At 39.2% G+C, this 17,480-nt stretch overlaps 1 protein-coding gene across 2 annotated transcripts; it reads left to right on the forward strand.

Annotated features, from left to right (window-relative positions):
- The first annotated feature begins 318 nt into the window (after positions 1-318).
- Positions 319-16,318, forward strand: ro60 (Ro60, Y RNA binding protein). Of its 2 annotated transcripts, none has more exons than XM_004913783.4 (9): positions 319-755; positions 3,408-4,006; positions 4,575-4,795; positions 5,232-5,378; positions 7,268-7,405; positions 11,349-11,465; positions 11,733-11,846; positions 12,046-12,192; positions 13,315-16,318. In XM_004913783.4, exons 2-9 carry the CDS (start codon positions 3,427-3,429, stop codon positions 13,465-13,467), a joined length of 1,617 nt encoding a protein of 538 aa, XP_004913840.2. In that variant the 5' UTR covers positions 319-755; positions 3,408-3,426; the 3' UTR covers positions 13,468-16,318. The 2 variants fall into 2 exon arrangements, with proteins under 2 accessions (XP_004913840.2, XP_002939107.2); XM_002939061.5 differs by having other exon boundaries at positions 3,411-4,006.
- The last annotated feature ends 1,162 nt before the right edge of the window (positions 16,319-17,480 follow it).

Below are 17,480 nucleotides of genomic sequence, written 5' to 3' on the forward strand. Positions count from 1 at the left end.
AAACGTCAAGCTGTCATTGTCATGTATCTAGGGAACTACAACTCCCAGGCTCCAATACCCCATATATCAATGGAAGTGAATTCTGGACTTTGTAGTGCACTGACAGCATGCTACACAACAGACATGACTCTGTAGTCAAAACACACACACGCACCTAACCTTTATTTACTATTCGCGTTGCGCCGTTCAGATTTAGAATGTAACACTATGCGGCGCTTTGATTGGCTCCTGACTAATCTGAGGGGCGGCACATTGTCATAATTCATAAAGCGCCCATCTTGGAGATGGGAAAAGCTTAGACTTGTTAAATAAGTAAATGTGTTAGTCCGTATTAAAAAAAAAGTTCATTTAGTTTATTTCTTGAAATGTGAAAATTAAGTACCGGGTTAAAAATATTCCATATCGCTCTGAAAAGAAAGTAACTACTCAGTTTCGTAAATGAACGTTTGTCTTTTAAAGCAGGCAATTGATAGCATCCTCCATCTCCAATTCTGGCATATTGCAAGTGAAACAGCAAGAAGTTCTGAGTGAGGACCTGTAGTTTATAACACAGAAACCAGCTACTAAGATGGCCGACAATTATTGTATAATCTCCGCTACCAAGATGGCGTCCACTTGCTTCCCACACATTAATGATTTCCTTTGACGCCAGTAAGGCTGACCCTTCTACCACCGGAATGCAGGGGCGGTTTCCAAGTTTGGAGCTTGCTCACACTGACGTCGGTCCCTGCTGAACAGAAGAAGCGCTTGAGCAGGTAGAGGAACCTGACAGGGGGCTAAGGGGCGTGGCTTCGAGCTGACAGGGACCTAGTTAGGCATCTTATAAATGACATGCCTTGTGCTGGGGGCGGATGGTGTCTGTGCCAGATGGGTGCTGTTCGATTCTGTACTTGGGCCACGGGGTTCTTACGTGACTTGACAGCATTTCCACTTGTTCTATGGCTCCAGGCTGTAGTTGTTGCACTTTCTGCGGGTTACATCACTTTCTAGCAGAAACTGAGCAAGACACCTGGGCGCTATAGTTCCTTTGAACTGTATGCCTGCTTATTTGTATTCATTTGTTTCTTGTTGCTGTACAGAAATAGTGCTCCAATTATAAAAAAAAATAGATATCATAGTAGCCAAATGGCTAATCAAAAGAGATTTGTTTTATTAATTTATGGTATTTTAAATCTTTGCTTAGCCTTAGGTACAAAACTAATTTTAAAAGTTTTCTCTCTCTCTCTCTCTCTCTCTCTATATATATATAGTTTATATCAGGGATGGGCAAACTACGGCCCGCGGGCCACATCCGGCCCGTCAGCCCTTTCAATCCGGCCCGCCGTCTCCGTCCTTTAAAAAAAATGACGGGCCCTGATTGGTTGCACCCTGTGCGTGCGCACAGCGTCAGCACGCACGGGGCGCAACCATATAAAAGAATGCACTGGGGAGCCGGGGAACAGAAGGACGGGACGGAGGAAGCAGCGGGTCGCTGGGGGGGAGCTGAGAGGCCCCATCATTTTTGATGGCAGCCCCGGGCGTAACACTATCCCGGCCCGGTCCGGCCCGTCTGATAGTCAATGTGGCCCCTGAGCCAAAAAGTTTGCCCACCCCTGGTTTATATATATACTTTTTATTTCTGTTAATTTGATACAACTGTCACATATCCAATACATGTAAAACATTACCAGATTTTCACTGCAGTGTGTTTAATATATGCTGAGGCGCTGATAAATTTTACTCCTAAATGCCACCTCAGTTCTATTGTGTACAGCGGAACTTTGCTTAATACATACCTTCCAGGTAAAAAGTTTGTCCATGTCTACTCTCATGCCCCAAATGCCATGACTAGTGAACAAAAACACTTTTTTACACAGTTGAAATGAAGGCATCAGGAGTAAAGAGGCATTAGAAGCACCAGCATTTTATGACAGACACATGTTTGTGGCCCTCTTCATATAATAATATATTTGGCCTCACTTATCAGCTTTACTTACCCTTGAAAAAGCAAGCGTAAATATAGAAATGCATAGCAGGCATAGTCCATTTCATTATTGATTAACTGAGTGCATGCAGTAGTTTGATCAGCTGTCAAAGCCACATTGTGACTTTAAGCAGTAGTTCACCTTAAAATTCAAATTTAATAAGATGTAGAGAACAATTTTATTAAAGACAAGTTGCAGCCAGTCTTTATTTTTTGTCTTTCCTTGAAATATTTAAAGCAATACTGTCAAGGGAAAACATGTTTTTTTTCAAAATGTATCAATTAATAGAGCTTCTCCAGCAGAATCCTGCATTGAAATCCATTTTTCAAAAACACAAACAGATTTTTTTATACTTAATTTTTAAATTTCACATGGGGCTAGCCATATTCTTCATTCTTCAGGGTGCCACAGCCATGTGACCTGTGCTCTGATAAACTTCAGTCACACTTTACTGCTGAGCTGCAAGTTGGAGTGATATCACCCACCTCCCAGCAGCCGATCAGCAGAACAATGGGAAGGTAGCAAGATAGCAGCTCCCAGTAGATGATATCACAATAGCACTCAATAGTAAGAAATCCAAGTCCGGCTTGGGACTCCTCCTTTACATGGGAGTAGAAAAAATAATAGGTTATCTGAAAACAGTACTAATGCGTATCGCTGGCTTTTTCTGAAAGCTCAGACACAAGTAAGATGGCTGCCTACACACCAATATTACAACTTAGAACTTATTGGTTTAAGAATAACATTTTAAATGGTAGAATTAATTATTTGCTATGTAAACAATGTAATTTAGAAATAAAAAGTACCCAATAAAAATCATGACAATCCCTTTTTTTCTATTCTATAGCTCTCAGGCTTGGAATTTCAACTGCTATTTGGTTGATAAGGCTTAATTACTCTAGTGTCCATCTAGCACTTTGGAAGCCAGAATAGAAAGTGAAAAGAAGAAGTTTTGAAAAGAAAGATAAGCATTACAAAATAAGAGTAACAGTAACATTTAATCCTCAATGTCTATGTGATTTTTGGTTGTTAGGGTCAGTAACCTCTGACAATTGGGCAGATGTTTCAGTTGCAGGCTAGTAATTCAAAAATTATACAAAATAAATAATGAAGACTAATTGAATAGTGACTTAGAATAGGTGATTATATGTACAAAAAGTTGTTTGCAATGTGAAATTCCCCTGCTTTTTAGGCCCGCTCCCCTTATTAATATGCTGTCCTTATACTATTCACTGTCCTTATACTATTATACTATTCACTCCTTAGTGACAGTTCCCTTAACAATTTATGAGGGGGATATGTGGCTGATTTGGCTATGCCACTGTTGGTCACGTGAGCATGATTTGCATGGATTTTGGTTAGAGCTGCACTGACAAAACAGTGTCTTAGTTAGATGTTTGTTTTGTGCTGCCAAATATGTATAATCAATGGTCATAATTCCAGTAGGTTCAAGAAAGTAAAAATGGATGACACAGTGGATCAAACACAGCCCTTAAGTGAGAGGCAGGTGCCCAATTCTGAAGGATGCTATGTGTGGCAAGTGTCGGATATGAACCGGTTAAGACGATTCCTGTGCTTTGGATCAGAAGGTGGGACTTATTACATTGAAGAAAAGAAACTGGGCCAGGAGAATGCAGAAGCTCTTCTAAGGCTCATAGAAGATGGCAAAGGTTGTGAAGTTGTCCAGGAGATCAAAACATTCAGCCAAGAAGGAAGAGCTGCCAAACAGGAGCCCACACTTTTTGCCCTAGCAGTCTGCTCCCAGTGCTCTGATATAAAGACCAAGCAAGCAGCTTTCAGGGCTGTGCCTGAAGTATGTCGTATCCCCACCCATCTCTTTACCTTCATCCAGTTCAAGAAAGACTTGAAAGAAGGCATGAAATGTGGCATGTGGGGGCGAGCTCTGCGGAAAGCTGTCTCTGACTGGTATACCACTAAAGATGCCCTTAATTTGGCAATGGCTGTCACAAAGTACAAGCAAAGAAATGGCTGGTCCCACAAGGATCTTCTAAGGTTGTCTCACATAAAACCTGCTAGTGAAGGTAGGTAGTCATTTTATAAGTTAAGGATCAAAATATTAGATGGATAGGTAATATAGTGCTGCTGCTTGCACTTGGAGTGTAGCTTATGCGCAGGGAACAGTGGGCTCTGATCCCACTCTAAGCTTTGTAATATTAAGTATTAAAACTGGTCACGATTAGATACACTTTTCAGTAGAAGATATAAATGTGAATTTTAATTAAAGATTTTTGTATGAGATCTGTTGACTGCAAAGTGCATGCAGAGTTAAGGATCAAAATATCAGATGGATAGGCAATATAGTGCTGCTGCTTGTAACACTTTGGAGTGTAGCTTATGTGCAGGGAACAGTGGGCTCTGAGCCCACTCTAAGCTTTGTAAAAATAAGTATTAAAACTGGTCACGATTAGATAAACCTTTCAGTAGGAGATATAAATATGAATTCTAATTAAAGATTATTGAGTTCTGAGAACTGTATTGCTCTTTTAAAAACATTGTATATATTGTTATATAATGTGTAAGAAATCATTTTTTTATAGCACAATATGGTCTAGTCAGGCATTTGCTTTCTTTCTTTTGCTTACAATGCAGGTTTAACCATGGTAGCTAAGTATGTCTCCAAAGGCTGGAAGGAGGTCCAGGAGGCATACAAAGAAAAGGAACTCTCACCTGAGACAGAGAAGGTGCTTAAGTATCTGGAAGCAACCGAGAGAGTAAAGCGTACCAAGGATGAGCTTGAGGTCATTCACTTGATTGAAGAGTACCGGTTGGTAAGAGAGCATCTCCTCACAATTCATCTTAAGTCAAAAGAGGTGAGTAAAACTTAACAAAAATATGCATCTGGTTAAACAAATAACACTCTTTCTTTGCTAAAAAATGCTAATATCACTGTTATGTCTCCTTCTGCAATATTCTTAAAAGAACAATTACACCAACAAATGAAAGTGTCACGGCACATAGCAGGTAACAGATAAAACACTATTGTAGTCTACAAAGGTTATCTGCTTTGTAACCTGTGCATTTTATCCTGCTTGAATGGCTGCCCCAGTGGCTACACAGCAGCTTATTTATATAAACTATAGTAGTGTTAGGGCTGTGACAGACAGGGAGATTATTCCCCACGCGAATAGTTTACCTGCAGTAGATACTGCTTATACACAGGCTGAAAACCGCCCATCTGCCCTAAAAACTTTGTGTAACCCTATAAGTACCATTTTATTTTAGAACAATGTTGCTTTCATTTTTCAGATCTGGAAGGCACTGCTGCAGGAAATGCCACTTACTGCATTGTTAAGGAATTTAGGGAAGATGACTGCAGACTCTGTGTTGTCACCAGCAAGCCCTGAAGTCTCCAGTGTATGTGAGCGTCTGACCAATGAGAAACTGCTGAAGAAGGTATTATAGGTTGTTTCTGATTAAACATAGTTTAATTGGTGCTCACTGCAGGGATATCACCCTTTACTTATATGTGAAAGAAGTATATTTTGTCATATTAAGCCACACCCTTAAATACATAAGGGTCAGGCAGAGTATGGCACACAGGCAGAGTAGGGAATGAGACAGGGAAACATATCATGACTACCAAGTAACTGATCATGACCACTCCTACATGAACAGTTTGTACTGTACTATCTAGAGTGAACCAATGCCGGCACTGCTCCTACAGTCTGTCTGAGGTCTTATAGGTATGAACAATGCAGCGCCTTCAAAGTGTGAACAATACAGGGGCTTACAGGTGTGAACACTGCATGGCCAGTTAAAGGAGAAGGAAAGGCAAAATCACTGGGGGCACCAAATGTTAGGCACCCCTAACGTCCTCTTCCTTCCTCCTTTTGACGAGATCTGGGGCCCGCGCATGCACAGTTGAGCAAAAAAATGTTTTTTTATGTTTTTTTAATATACTGTATATAGAACATTAAAACATTCTGTGCATTAAGCTATCAAGCAATGCCCTCCTCTTTAAGTAAAACAGTGATTATATATATATATGCATTATACTTTAAGCTGGCCAACTACATGAAAGTCGTCCTCTCTGGTCAGTCCTACACTCACTTTTATCTGATTCATTAAAGTGGACCTGTCACCCAGACATAAAAAGCTGTATAATAAAAGCACTTTTCAAATTAAACATGTAACCCAAAGTCATTTTTTTATTAACACATCTATACCCATTATATAAGCATTTAAAAGTCCCAGCTGTCAATCATATATTGCCTGACCCGCCTCTATGCCTTAGGCATAGGGGTGGGGCAGACAGTTACTTTCACTTTCAATTCAGAACTTCTTAGATGTCACTGCCCTCCTCACATTCCCCCTCCCTCCTCATCATCTAATTGTGTAACCAGTGCATGGACATGGGCATCAGGTCCCCCCATACTGGCACAGAAACAAGATTTTAGTATGATACACAGCTTGCCTTAATAACAGTGTCCACAAAATGGAGCCTGCCTGTTTTCTGCAATTATGAATTCCAGTGCAGAAGGAAATAAGTTTAAAATAATTTATATAGTGTAATTGAAGTTTATTTTGCTTGATAAACACAATAGAAAACAATTTCTAATTATTTCTTAGGGTGACAGGTCCCCTTTAAGAATTATTCTGCTTCAATATACATTTAACAAAGGGACTGAGTATTACCTGCAACTTTCAAGGTTAAAGCCCCAAAAAGGTTGCCCTTTTATTGGCTCCTTTGGAATCATCTGACTGTAGCTGGGAAGGGTGGGAGTTGCAACACGGAGCTGAGCCCTGCTCCTGTATAAACTATAGCAAACAATGAAAAGCTGTGCTCACCACTAAATTGTAAATCATTAGGAGGGGGGCAATGAGGCTGTGGGCACAAAATTCATACAGACAACAACATGAGATCCTCTGCACTCACCCATTATCAATATATAGGACATTAAGACATTCTGTGGATTAAGCTACCAAGAAATGCCCTTCCCTTTAAGTAAAACATGTTAGACCTTTGTACCATACGCAGCATAATTCCTGTTGAGGAGTGAATATTAAACTAATAATGGTAATAGTTGGGGAGTATGTCTATATGTGTGATTCTGGACTACCTTGCAACCCGTTTAGGGGGAATTTGGAGTTTCCCCTGCCATAGATGTTCTTAAAACTATAGCCAGTCTGTATTTAACAATGTATGCATTGAATCTGAGCCATTATCGTAATGTATTTTTTCAGGTTTTATGAAATTCCTGTATTTGTTTTGTTTAAATATTATCTTTAAAAATTGGAACTGTTGTATAATAAAGGTTTATTCTTTCCCTTCATTTTCATAGGCTCGAATCCACCCATTCCACACCCTAGTTGCTTTGGAGACTTACAAAAAAGGACATGGAAACAGAGGAAAACTGAGGTGGATTCCTGACCCTTCAATAGTTGAAGCACTTGACAGTGCCTTCTATAAATCTTTTAAGGTACCTTGTAATGCCAGTGCTTACATTATGCTCATTGAGGGGTTATAGCATAAACAACAATAGGGGTCATTTACGAAAAGAGATGCAGTGTGCAAAGTGCAATTTCAGATGAAAATTAATTAATTAAAAATGAATAATTCCTAACTCCGAGTTGCGGGTACAGTTGCACCTGATGCATCAAAGCAGATGCAATTGCACTTGCATTTTGATGCAAATCATGTGCAAGCTGCATTGAGCATTTTAAGTGTGGAGGGTGCATTTCATACAGTGTGTGTTTATAATGGCATTTGCATCCAATTTACTGGGTGCAACTCTTGTGCACTTATATACAGTGGTGTGAAAAACTATTTGCCCCCTTCCTGATTTCTTATTCTTTTGCATGTTTGTCACACTTAAATGTTTCTGCTCATCAAAAACCGTTAACTATTAGTCAAAGATAACATAATTGAACACAAAATGCAGTTTTTAAATGAAGGTTTACGTTATTAAGGGAGAAAAAAAAACTCCAAATCTACATGGCCCTGTGTGAAAAAGTGATTGCCCCCCTTGTTAAAAAATAACTTAACTGTGGTTTATCAATTTCAATTTTCAATTTCAATATCAATTTCTGTAGTCACCCCCAGGCCTGATTACTGCCACACCTGTTTCAATCAATAAATCACTTAAATAGGAGCTACCTGACACAGAGAAGTAGCCCAAAAGCACCTCAAAAGCTACACATCATGCCAAGATCCAAAGAAATTCAGGAACAAATGAGAACAAAAGTAATTGAGCTCTATCAGTCTGGTAAAGGTTATAAAGCCATTTCTAAAGCTTTGGGACTCCAGCGAACCACAGTGAGAGCCATTATCCACAAATGGCAAAACATGGAACAGTGGTGAACCTTCCCAGGAGTGGCCGGCCGACCAAAATTACCCCAAGAGCGCAGAGACAACTCATCCGAGAGGCCACAAAAGACCCCAGGACAACATCTAAAGAACTGCAGGCCTCACTTGCCTCAATTAAGGTCAGTGTTCACCACTCCACCATAAGAAAGAGACTGGGCAAAAACGGCCTGCATGGCAGATTTCCAAGGCGCAAACCACTTTTAAGCAAAAAGAACATTATGGCTCGTCTCAATTTTGCTAAAAAACATCTCAATGATTGCCAAGACTTTTGAGAAAATACCTTGTGGACCGACGAGACAAAAGTTGAACTTTTTGGAAGGTGCGTGTCCCGTTACATCTGGCGTAAAAGTAACACAGCATTTCAGAAAAAGAACATCATACCAACAGTAAAATATGGTGGTGGTAGTGTGATGGTCTGGGGTTGTTTTGCTGCTTCAGGACCTGGAAGGCTTGCTGTGATAGATGGAACCATGAATTCTACTGTCTACCAAAAAATCCTGAAGGAGAATATCTGGCCATCTGTTCGTCGACTCAAGCTGAAGCGATCTTGGGTGCTGCAGCAGGACAATGACCCAAAACACACCAGCAAATCCACCTCTGAATGGCTGAAGAAAAACAAAATGAAGACTTTGGAGTGGCCTAGTCAAAGTCCTGACCTGAATCCTATTGAGATGTTGTGGCATGACCTTAAAAAGGCGGTTCATGCTAGAAAACCCTCAAATAAAGCTGAATTACAACAATTCTGCAAAGATGAGTGGGCCAAAATTCCTCCAGAGCGCTGTAAAAGACTTGTTGCAAGTTATCGCAAACGCTTGATTGCAGTTATTGCTGCTAAGGGTGGCCCAACCAGTTATTAGGTTCAGGGGGCAATTACTTTTTCACACAGGGCCGTGTAGGTTTGGATTTTTTTTCTCCCTAAATAATAAAAACCCTCATTTAAAAACTGCATTTTGTGTTTACTTGTGTTATCTTTGACTAATAGTTAAATGTGTTTGATGATCAGAAATATTTTGTGTGACAAACATGCAAAAGAATAAGAAATCAGGAAGGGGGCAATTAGTTTTTCACACCACTGTATGCAACCACCTATGGAAAACCTGGAGATACTGCAATATCCAGGGTGGAGGTAGCTCCCGTTCCCCAGTGGCAGTAGTTACAGTTGCACACCATTCATCAGAAGAGGCAGGATGGGCATGTCGGTAAATATGTGAAAGTGCAGGAGCGGCTTGGGCACAAATTCCTTTATGAATTTCAATAAGCACTTCCACTGCATTCACTTTAGAGCACCAGCACTAGTGGGGTATTTATAAATAAACTCAAATGTTCGTTGAAGTTGCAGAAATTTAAAGGTGTTATTTTTTGTGTGTATTAATAACCTGCTGCAGTCAATGACACCAAGGGGCAGATTTATCAAAATGTGAGTTTAGAGCTTAATACATAAAAACTCACCCACAATCTATTTTTACCTATGGGATTTTTAGAAGTGTATTTATCAAATGGCAAGTTCTAAATTTCACACATTTATAAATACCCTTCTAAAAACCCCATAGGAATGAATAGAACATGTGTGAGTTTTAAATGTATTAAGCTCTAAACTCACATTTTGATAATTGAGTAAAACATTTTGGTGTAAAAACTGGTTTTCTATATACAACAAATGCTACACTTGGCTACGCATACCCATAGCATTATTACACAGCATTATAAATACAGGTGATTATGGTCATTCATATTGTGGTATTCATATATATATATATATATTTTTTTTTTTACAAAAATGATGCCTCTCAGTGTAACTTAAATTGTTGACTTCAAATCAGGTCTATGTTACCATAGTGCTTACATACAGTTATATGTAAGGGGGAGCTATTGCTTTATTCTAATTTTTTTTTCTATATAGTATTTAAACTTTGAAATAATTTATGAATATTGCAAGAATATGCACTCTGCCACTAGGTGGAGCATGCAGCTTTGAACAGAAAATAATTTGACAGAATCTTTGTAAGATGTCATGGTGCAAAAGCTTCAGACGTTAAAGGGGTAGTTCACCTTTAAATGAACTTTTCGTAACTTTTTGGTTGCTAGGTTACCCTAGCAACCAGACAGTGGTTTGAATGAGAGTCTGGCGAAACTGGTTCTCGCCCCGGAGTTGCCCCCTCTCACCCTCCAGCACTTATCTTTCCTGTGCCAAATGTGGTTCTGGGGGAACATGGCTAGAGCACAGAGTGCAACTGCCAAATTTCCAGATCAAGATCCAGAAATTCAGCTCTTAAAGTTACAAGGGGTGGCTTTTTGCCACCCCTGGTAATTTTGGGGGTGCCGCCACCTGAGGTGAGTTTCTTAATTTGCCTCATAGCAGCAGGATCCCTGACTGGAAGACAGATAGGAGAGGGTCTAAATAGTTTTCTATAAAAGTTAATGATAACAGTAACATTGAGGCCAATCTTTTTTTTCTTAGCTTTTGGGGTCCATGACCCCCATTTGAAAGCTGGAAAGTAGCAGAAGTGGAATGCAAATAATTGGAAAACTATAAACAAAAAAAATAATGAAGACCAGTTGAAAAATTGCTATGTAGGGGACATTCTGTTATATACTAAGGGGTATATTTATCATGCTGTGTAAAAAGTGGAGTGAAGCATTACCAGTGATGTTGCTTATAGCAGCCAATCAGCAATTAGATTTCAACAATTAGAAAACCAAAGCAAAGCATCTGATTGGCTGCTATAAGCAACATCACCAGTAATGTTTTACTGCACTTTATACACAGCATTATAAATATACCCCTAAATGTAACAATTCATGTCATGGGAAGTTTGTTACATAATGGGCACCTATGGCTTAAATTGGATTTCCTCCACCGGAGGAGAGGCTTAACAGAGCCTGCACTGGGGAAACAGTAGTATTTTTACAGGAAAAGTCTCCACAAGTGCTGTGAAAATTATTTTCATAAGCTCTAATAATGCAGGAACATGCAAATGCAAGAAACCTATTTCAGGTTGTAAATCACTTTATTGTCATATAAATTCACTGCAAAATAATTTTGTCATTTTTTTCAGTTGGTTGAACCAACAGGAAAACGTTTTCTACTTGCTATTGATGTCAGTGCGTCTATGCATCAGCGTGTTTTGGGCAGCATTCTTAATGCCAGTGCTGTGGCCGCAGCAATGTGCATGGTGAGTAGATGAATGCAAGCCACTTTCCTGTTTGTGGTTTTTAGGCAAGAAGTATATTCAGCCTTATTTATTGAACTTGTGCTGAACAAGAGGGTATTCTTTAAAGGGGAAATAATATGATGTCTGCTGCTAATTGTGCACTACAGGCATAGAAAGCATTATATCTTTATAAGGAGACCATATATGATTTGCCAGTTTAATCATTTTTTAAATTGCACTGTATACATATAGACCTTGTGCCTCACAGTTTCCCCAATCTCTTTCTAGCTTGTGGCACGCACAGAGAAGGACTCCCACATGGTCGCTTTTTCAGACACAATGCTTCCCTGTCCAATAAGCGTCAACATGCTACTACATGAAGTAATAGAGAAAATGAGTGCTGTAAGTAATGGCTAGATTTGTAATTATCAAAAGCAAGATTTGAAGCATGCATATCTGCTTTAGTTAAAGTAAGCACTGATACACATGCCAGATGATTCCCTTAATTTGTCTATTTAGTCCATGTGTTGTGATGACAAGTGTTTTGTAATTGGTCTTTAAATATGAAAATGCATGCTTTTTCCTTTTGATTCATCCTTAGATCCCAATGGGTGCTACTGATTGTGCCCTTCCAATGCTCTGGGCCCAGGAAACCAATACAGCGGCTGATATCTTCATAGTATTCACTGACTGTGAGACCAATGTTGAAGATGTTCATCCAGCAACAGCCCTAAAGCAATACAGAGAGGTAAACCATTGGCTTAATGAACTCTTGATGGTTTAAGTGTTATGAAAAGAGCAGTCATTTATTTTAAGTGAGCATTTCACTTTATGTAAGGCTCTTAATAGAAGTCAAAAAAGGGGTGTACGTAATATTAAAGAGACATCTTAAAGAGATTTTACATCTGTCATAACATTGTCTTTGCATGCTATTTATAATATAATATTATTTTATGAATAATTTTACATTTGCATCTAATCAAATGTTCCGCTATGAGGAGGCGGCCATATTTGTGCAGCAGGAATCCGTTATCATTAGAAGCTGTAACTGACATTAGAGACAGTCAGGTTGGCAAAACAGTCAGGAAGCTCAAGTAACAATTACTTACAAAAGCAGCCCTATGAGCTGAAAAGGATAAATGAGAGAATTTTTAAAGTATTACAGAATCAGGCAGGCATAGTAACAGGACAGGCAGCATTATACTATTGACTGACCCCAGGGTAAAACAGGTCGAGGGAGCGAAAATAACAAACCTATAAGTATCCCAAACCACAATATAATATATTTAACATTTTATTTAGTTTTTTATATATCTGGATGTTAAAATATATGACCATTCTCCTTAAAAAGTTCAGTAACGCACCAGTGATGGTTTAATATATGTTACTAGAATCCCACAAGCAAACCAGGGCTCTGTCCTACTTAAAGACAATTTTTGGTATTAAAGTAATTAAAATATAATGCACTGTTCCCCTGCACTGGGAAAAGTTGTGTATTTGCTTCAGAAAAACTACTATAGTTTATATAAACAAACCTGCTGTGTAGCCATGGGGGTAGCTATTTAAGCTGGGGAAAAGAAGAAACGGCAGATAGCATATGAAGTCTGTAGAATACAATAATGTTTTACAGAGCTTACCTGCTATCTGCTGTGTAACCTGAGTCTTTTCTCCGTCTTTTCTCTGAGTCTTTTCTCTGCTCCCATGACTACACAGCAGCTTTGTTTATATAATATATAGTATTGTTTTTGAACTCCGCATTTTGAATTGTTGGTATGAGTACCAGTACCATTTGTCTGTTGGTTTAATATATGCATCATTTGTGTTTGAAATATGATTTTTATAAATATACATTTTTTGTTGTCTCTCTTAGAAAATGGGCATCCCAGCAAAGCTAATAGTGTGCGCAATGACTTCCAACGGCTTCTCCATAGCAGATCCAGATGATAGAGGAATGCTGGATATATGCGGCTTTGACAGTGGAGCTCTGGATGTAATCCGCAACTTCACCCTTGATCTCATATAATCCACCAAAAGAGAACTGAGTAGAGGAAAGACACCTGCTATTTACACTCCTAACACCGATAACAAATGTTATCTTTGCAGCTGAGAACTCTTAGGCTCTCACACTAAAGAACTGCTATTAGCTACAGTAGCTTTTGTCACAGCTAGCTTGTGCTTGCGCAGAACTACCAACTGGAAGCCACTACATCCTGTGGCTTAAGGCCATTTCATTCTACATGTTATACATCCATCTACAGCTACAAGTGTGGTAAAATTACTCTTGTGTGCACATAATAGCATGGTAATATGTTAAAAAGGAGCACTGCCAGATGTTGAATTCAGACAGGCTTTGGGTGTCCTTTTAATTCCTTTGTGTATCTTGTTCTACGTTGAAGGAATTTGAGATGTTAGTACAAGTGATACTGTAATCTTCATGGAGCAGATACTTCCCTGTATTTGCCGTGTTTTTACATTACTTAAAAACATATGTATATACATACTTGTATCCCTACAGATATTGGCTAACTTAATAGGTTACAAAATGCAAGCTTGCAGGACTGATTCTTCCTACGTGGTGTTAGAGGAGACATGTGCAGTCCCAGAAGCTTGCATTTCGTAGCCTATTAAATGAACAGATATCACACACTCTACATTTTCCTGTTTTGATCAGTGGCTAACAGTACAACAGTCATAGCTCTATAGGCAGAATAGCTAGCCTTACTTACTGAAGAATTGGTGATTAAGCACCTAAAAGAACCCCTGCAACTGTTTGTTGCTCATTAAGAGCGTTGCAACAAGGTAGCAGTTTTCTGTTATACTTACTGCACACTGGACACTATACTGTTAATAAGTAAACAGGTGGCATATATGGCACCTTCTTATCCACAGACTGATAGTGACAGCAAATCTGTACAAGGATATCCCATAATGCATTGTGTGCAGGAGAAATAGTAACTAGAAATACAGCTGCAGGGACCAATATTAATTCTAATGTTGTTTTAGGGACAGTAGCCCCAGGCCAGTGGCCTAGGCAGCTTTAAGCTGGCCATACACATAACGATTTTTCTCTGCTTAAAGACCAATTGCAGTGAGATCTGACAAAACCATCACATTTCAAAGCAAAAGAAGGATCTTCCAGGGAAAGGAAGGGACACCTGCCGTTGTCAGATTTGGATTTTTAGCAGTTTGGACGCCTAGTAAATCTCAGTAGAAGATCGCAGTCAGGGAACATAGCACAGCATAAGGTCCAGTGGGGCACAGAACCCTCTTTGGTTGGCTAAGCATTTTTTCAGTAGGTGAACCACTCCTTAAATGGGTAGTTCAACTCTTAGTACATTCAGTCCTTCTCATATTCATATTCCAGTCTCTCATCCAAACCACTGGCTGGTTGCTAGGGTAAGACAGCTGCTGAAATTCCAAACTGGAGATCTGCTGAGCAAAAGCTAAATAATAAAAAAAAAGAAAACCAACTGCAAATTGTCTCTCTCAATTGTCACTCTCTACATCATTGTAAAAGTTCATTTTAAGGGGAACAACCCCTTTGATCCAGCAATGTGGCCCCCAGCAGCCCTGACCTACACTGTTCCTCCAGTGCTTTAGAGACGATCACAGATTGTAAGCACTAATGTAAATAAAAGTTAAATACAAATTTTACATAAAAAAATGTTAAATAAAAGTGCCAGTTAGAGCTTGCCTTTAGCCTAGTGCAACATGTAGATCCAAAACCAAAAACATGTTGATAAAACCTATGGAGAATGCTAGCTTTCTTACCTTATAAACATTTTTATTGAGGATTTATTAGCTGTCCCAAGGTGGGGGGCATTATTTACTGTCCCAAGCTGACTGGCTTGTGGCTATGAATTTATGTCTACAGGCTGATGGTGTTTCTAAGGGCAGTGGCACATATGGTGGTGCTGACAGGCATAGCATACGGTGGCGCTGACAGGCGTAGCATTCGGTGGCGCTGACAGGCATAGCATCCGCCTGTGGGCACAAGGGCCAGTGAAACAGCATTATCATTGTGCTGAAATTCAGTTTGAAGGTAAGTTCTGCTTCTAATGTCCTTGTGCTTCCCCACAAAGCCAAAGGATATTTCTCTCTCGCTAAAAATGTCCTAAAACACCATTGAGAATTAACCATCACACCCCATTTACAAACGCACAGCCAATATCTGGACTTTTATTTCGAAACTGCATTTTATTTTTTGTGATAAAACATGTCGTACATAAGACTTTAAACATCATAACATTTGTAAAATGTTATCATATACTTCATGCAACATAGGCTTGCTACAAACGCATAGACTGCAGAGTTTACAAAAATAGGGAATGTTATTTCTAAAAAAAAGAAAGTAACACAGGAATATGTACAGTGAGTTTAGCCACATAATAGTCTGAAAGTGTTGACTTCTGTTGCCACTTTGTGTTGAACAAGTATGAATGTTACACAACTTCAAAGTAACATTGTCTGGAAACAGTTTTTGTACACAATATGCATCATAACCACAGGACAGGAATATTTGTAGCAAATAAAGTAACATTTCATTGGCAGTGTTTCATTTTAGCTTGTCTTTCTGTAAAATCATCTATATTTAACTTGGTATTGACATTTTAAAATTCTGTCTCAGCCACACAGTATATAAGTGGGTTACGGGGTCAGAAAGTTTGGCGTTCTGACAGATCTTGTAAAGATATCCAGAAAACATGCTGTGGATGGATTGGAAGACAGACTGGAGAAACCTCACAGATCACCATAAATGTTGTTTTTGCTTCATATGCCCACTGGAAATGTGCCGCAGCCCTAAAAAAGACCCTGACAGTGACCTATGTAGCACCTCTATATGTTTGAATTAAATGTTGAAATTTTGCCAGCCACTCATCCTCATTCCATGTATTTATTGCCTTATAGTGAATAGCAAGTGGGAAGCCCTTTTGGAATGCAATGCTAAGTTCCCTGGCCTATTGCCAGCTGATACCCAAACTGCCTGCCTGTTTCCTTTCAGCATTAAATTCAAGTTGATGATGGTTTAAACAGTTCTCTACAAGGTTACCATTAAGCTCTTATGTATATTTATTGTGGGTATGGGGCTTCAATGGGAAACTTGAGGGGTCTTATAATTAAATATTTGCAGTTGTTAGTGCCCCTTGTGTGCATATTTGTAACTTCTATTTTTTGGGAGGTGCCATTCATAAAAAAGGCAGAAATACTTTTTGGAGAGCATTATAGAGTAACATAGAATTGTTGTATTTCTATCAACTCTCTCCTACCTCTACTCACAGTTCAGGCAATCATCAGCTGAAATTATTCATTTGTGGGAAAAAAACAAAGACTATTTGCACTGATTCTCACACAATTGTGAACAAAATGGCAGCGCCCACTGGTATGCAGAGAAGGAAATGTGCTGACTAGATGGCAAACAAATGCCCTGTGTATGGGGCCAAAGCTGTGATTACTGATATGGGTTCAATTAGATAATAATCGTACAGGCTGGAAAATCATGTTGGGTGAAAATTGGGCCATCATTGTGTCCCCATTACAAAGGGACAGCATGGTGCCCCATATTATTCAATCATTGCCTTAAGGGGAAAATTGTGTGATCATACAGCTAAAACCCACCAAATCAGGCAAATATCTGTAACATAGGGCCTAATTTGAAGTCTATACACAGTGCAAAACCTCTATTTTGGTCTCGGATGACCACAAAATCTTTATGCACATTACAACTAGGTCACTTGTGCTTTGTGGCTCATTCCAGATGTGATTTCCAATGGTAATGGATTCTTTAGTGCCACCCTCCTATACAGACCAATGATATGCAGCAACATTAATATGTTTTTTTTAACTTTTATGTATGGCAGTGCTAACATCATTCTGTGGGGCAAGAAAATCTGTTTAGTTCTGGTAATAAATTACAATTTGGGCGAAATGTATATTTATTAAGATAACAATACCAAAGTAAAGCATGTTACCATGAAGAGTCATGGGAGCATCTGCAGTAACAAGCAGGGTGCACAGGACAGGGCGGCACTAGGGGCT

Source organism: Xenopus tropicalis, chromosome 4, assembly GCF_000004195.4.
Source record: "Xenopus tropicalis strain Nigerian chromosome 4, UCB_Xtro_10.0, whole genome shotgun sequence".
NCBI classification, from domain to species: Eukaryota; Metazoa; Chordata; class Amphibia; order Anura; family Pipidae; genus Xenopus; species Xenopus tropicalis.

Bases quoted from the DNA above. Each gene is read 5' to 3' on its own strand.
- ro60 (XM_004913783.4), top strand. From the start codon at position 3,427: ATGGATGACACAGTGGATCAAACACAGCCCTTAAGTGAGAGGCAGGTG. The intron at 4,796-5,231 runs GTGAGTAAAACT...TTCATTTTTCAG, and splicing joins TTCATCTTAAGTCAAAAGAG to ATCTGGAAGGCACTGCTGCA. The intron at 11,847-12,045 runs GTAAGTAATGGC...ATTCATCCTTAG, and splicing joins TAATAGAGAAAATGAGTGCT to ATCCCAATGGGTGCTACTGA.